The sequence below is a fragment of the Herpailurus yagouaroundi genome, unplaced genomic scaffold, assembly GCF_014898765.1.
Source record: "Herpailurus yagouaroundi ecotype Mexico unplaced genomic scaffold, PumYag 101215, whole genome shotgun sequence".
In the NCBI taxonomy this organism is placed as follows: Eukaryota; Metazoa; Chordata; class Mammalia; order Carnivora; family Felidae; genus Herpailurus; species Herpailurus yagouaroundi.
In genome coordinates, this window is record NW_024421526.1 from 14,460 (window position 1) to 16,936 (window position 2,477).

At 40.5% G+C, this 2,477-nt stretch overlaps 1 protein-coding gene across 1 annotated transcript; it reads right to left on the bottom strand.

Moving 5' to 3' along the window:
- Positions 1-1,931: 1,931 nt before the first annotated feature.
- On the bottom strand, positions 1,932-2,474 carry LOC121026442 (olfactory receptor 1L3-like; the record flags this gene model as incomplete). Its single annotated transcript, XM_040469293.1, has 1 exon — positions 1,932-2,474. A coding segment is annotated over one exon (543 nt), but the record flags the coding sequence as incomplete, so codon positions are not given.
- Positions 2,475-2,477: the final 3 nt, after the last annotated feature.

Sequence of the window (2,477 nt, forward strand, 5' to 3'; positions counted from 1 at the left end):
GAAATCAAAACAATGGAACACATTTGATGATGCTAGAGAGTCTCTTGCAAGGTCCTTTAAGTCTGTGAATGTCAGAGTAGAGTGGATGTGTGCCTTGATCCCAATATGAGGGTTGTATTTGTGCTCCTCTTGTTCTTGCAGTTACAAAGAACAATAGAAAATGGTGGCATTGTATTTGTAGACAGCAGAGGACTGGCTATGGCCCTCAGTGTTTTTCTGGAGGGAATACAAATGTTTTCCAAGGCCTGGAATGGTTCATGTAAGTAGATGAATGAGAGAGACAAAAGTCAGGTTGATGGAGAGATGAGGCTAGACTAAGATCAAAGGGCTGTGTCAAGAAGCCCTTCATGATGGCCAAGGCTGGTATCACCATTGGATCATCATTACAGAGCAGAAGGAATCATAAAAGCCAGTCATCAATCTCAAAAGCAAGCCCTAACCATTATTCACGGTGACAAATGAATGGAAAAAATGCTGACTTCAGATGTCAGCAACTGATTCCAGTACAGGACCAAAGGATAGACTAATCTAAAAGAGAGACCCTCTCTGTCTTTGGCGATATCAGGGAGAAGCTGGATAAGCCCTGATAGTTTCAAATGGGGTTTGAAAGTAGCAATGTATCCATGAAGGGTGAGAAATGAATAAATGGGGCTTATGAATAAATCAAAAGTCACTGGGGAAATATTGGATTGGATGGAGAAAAGTCCATACCGAACTATGATTAGGTAGACTTAGGGCTCAAAATAAAAGATAAATGAAACTATAGACATAAATTTATAGAAATTAATTCCATTTTTACATGCCCAGTGTATGGTGACTAAAACTGCACTTTTTATATGTGCCAGTACTTTTTGTGTCCATACTTACAGCAGACATTGTAATCAGTCTTTATTCATCCTTGTGTATTCAGCCCAGAGTTCTTTTGCTACGTAAGTGTAAAGTAATTCACCTTACTGGTTTCTTAAATAATTCATTTTCCAGCTAATTTGTGAGCCTTTTCATATCCTGCCTTTTAAATCAAAGGCTCTCACTAGTAGTTTACATACATTGATTTTTACTCTATCTTCAGTGACCATATGAAGCATTTCTGATAGAAAAAAATACTACTTCATTAAAAAAAAAAAAAACACTACAGAAGAGATGCAAGTATAGGCCTCTGTAGAGAGGATACAGGTAAGGAGCTCCAGAAAGTGTAGGTTGATGAATGCACCCTGAGCATATGAAGGGTGTGATGTGTAGAGGCCCAAACATGTATAGAGGCACAGAGCTGGTTTAATAATAGTCAATTGAGTGATTGATGTCAGTTGTTTTGACTCTAATGACTCCAGAGCCCAAGATATTCAGCTGTTTTGAGAAGTAAAAGCAGGACCATGGTTATATCATGGCATGACCAGGGAACACGGCCTCTATATTTGGGAAACTCCTAGTCTGCTAGTCTGAGAGTGAGGTTACACACACACCCACACACACGCACAGACATGCATGCACATGCGGATACACACATGTATGCACACCTGTAAAAATTTTTCTAACAGTTTCAAACAGAATAGGTGGTTATGTGTGCAAAATATATTTGCACATATATATTTGATTTCTACATAGTTGTATATAAAAATTCTCTGGTAATTCAAGTGGCCAAACTTGGCTGGAAATTTATAAACCGAAGGAAATATGGGAGGTTCCTAATAAGTATGGAAGGAGTAAAGGGATTGTAATTTTCTGGAATCAGGGAGTATTTGGGGATGATCTATACTGCAGCTTCAGTACCAAGACTGGGTAGTCATGTGGAACCATGGTATGACGGAAAAAGCAGGGTAGGAAAGTACTCAGTGCAGGTAAAGTTGATCAAAGTGTATTCCCTCACGTGTGTCTATCTGGATGTGTGTGTATGAACACACACCAACACCCACACTCACACCCACAACTTTCAATCAGGGTTCATGGATTTTGTTGGCTTGTGTAGTAGAAAGCATATCCATTTGAGTCTTCACTCTGCTTATCAATTTCTCTAAGCCCCGTTTCATATCTTTGTTTCTCAAACTGTAGATAAATGGATTCAACATGGATGTCAGTACAGTGTAGATGATTGTTGCTACTCGGTCCTTGACAGTATAGTTGGACAAGGGTTGGAAATAGACATAGGTAATACTCCCATAAAACAGAGTCACCACAGTGAGAGGGGAGCTGCAGGTGGAGAAGGCTTTGCATTTTCCAGCCACTGAGGGAACATCGAGGACAGCAATGAGAATTCTTAGGTAAGAGATGATGATGCAGATACATGGGGCCATCACAGAAGCCAACCCTTCTGTCATGGCCATAACTTCATTGACAAAGGTGGAAGAGCAGGCCAGTTTCAGAACAGGGTTGACATCACAGAAAAAATGTTGGATTACATTTGATGCGCAGAACGTGAGCCGATTGACCAGGAGTACATGTAGGAGGGAGTGGAGGCAGGAGAAAGCTACGGAGAAGGCCAG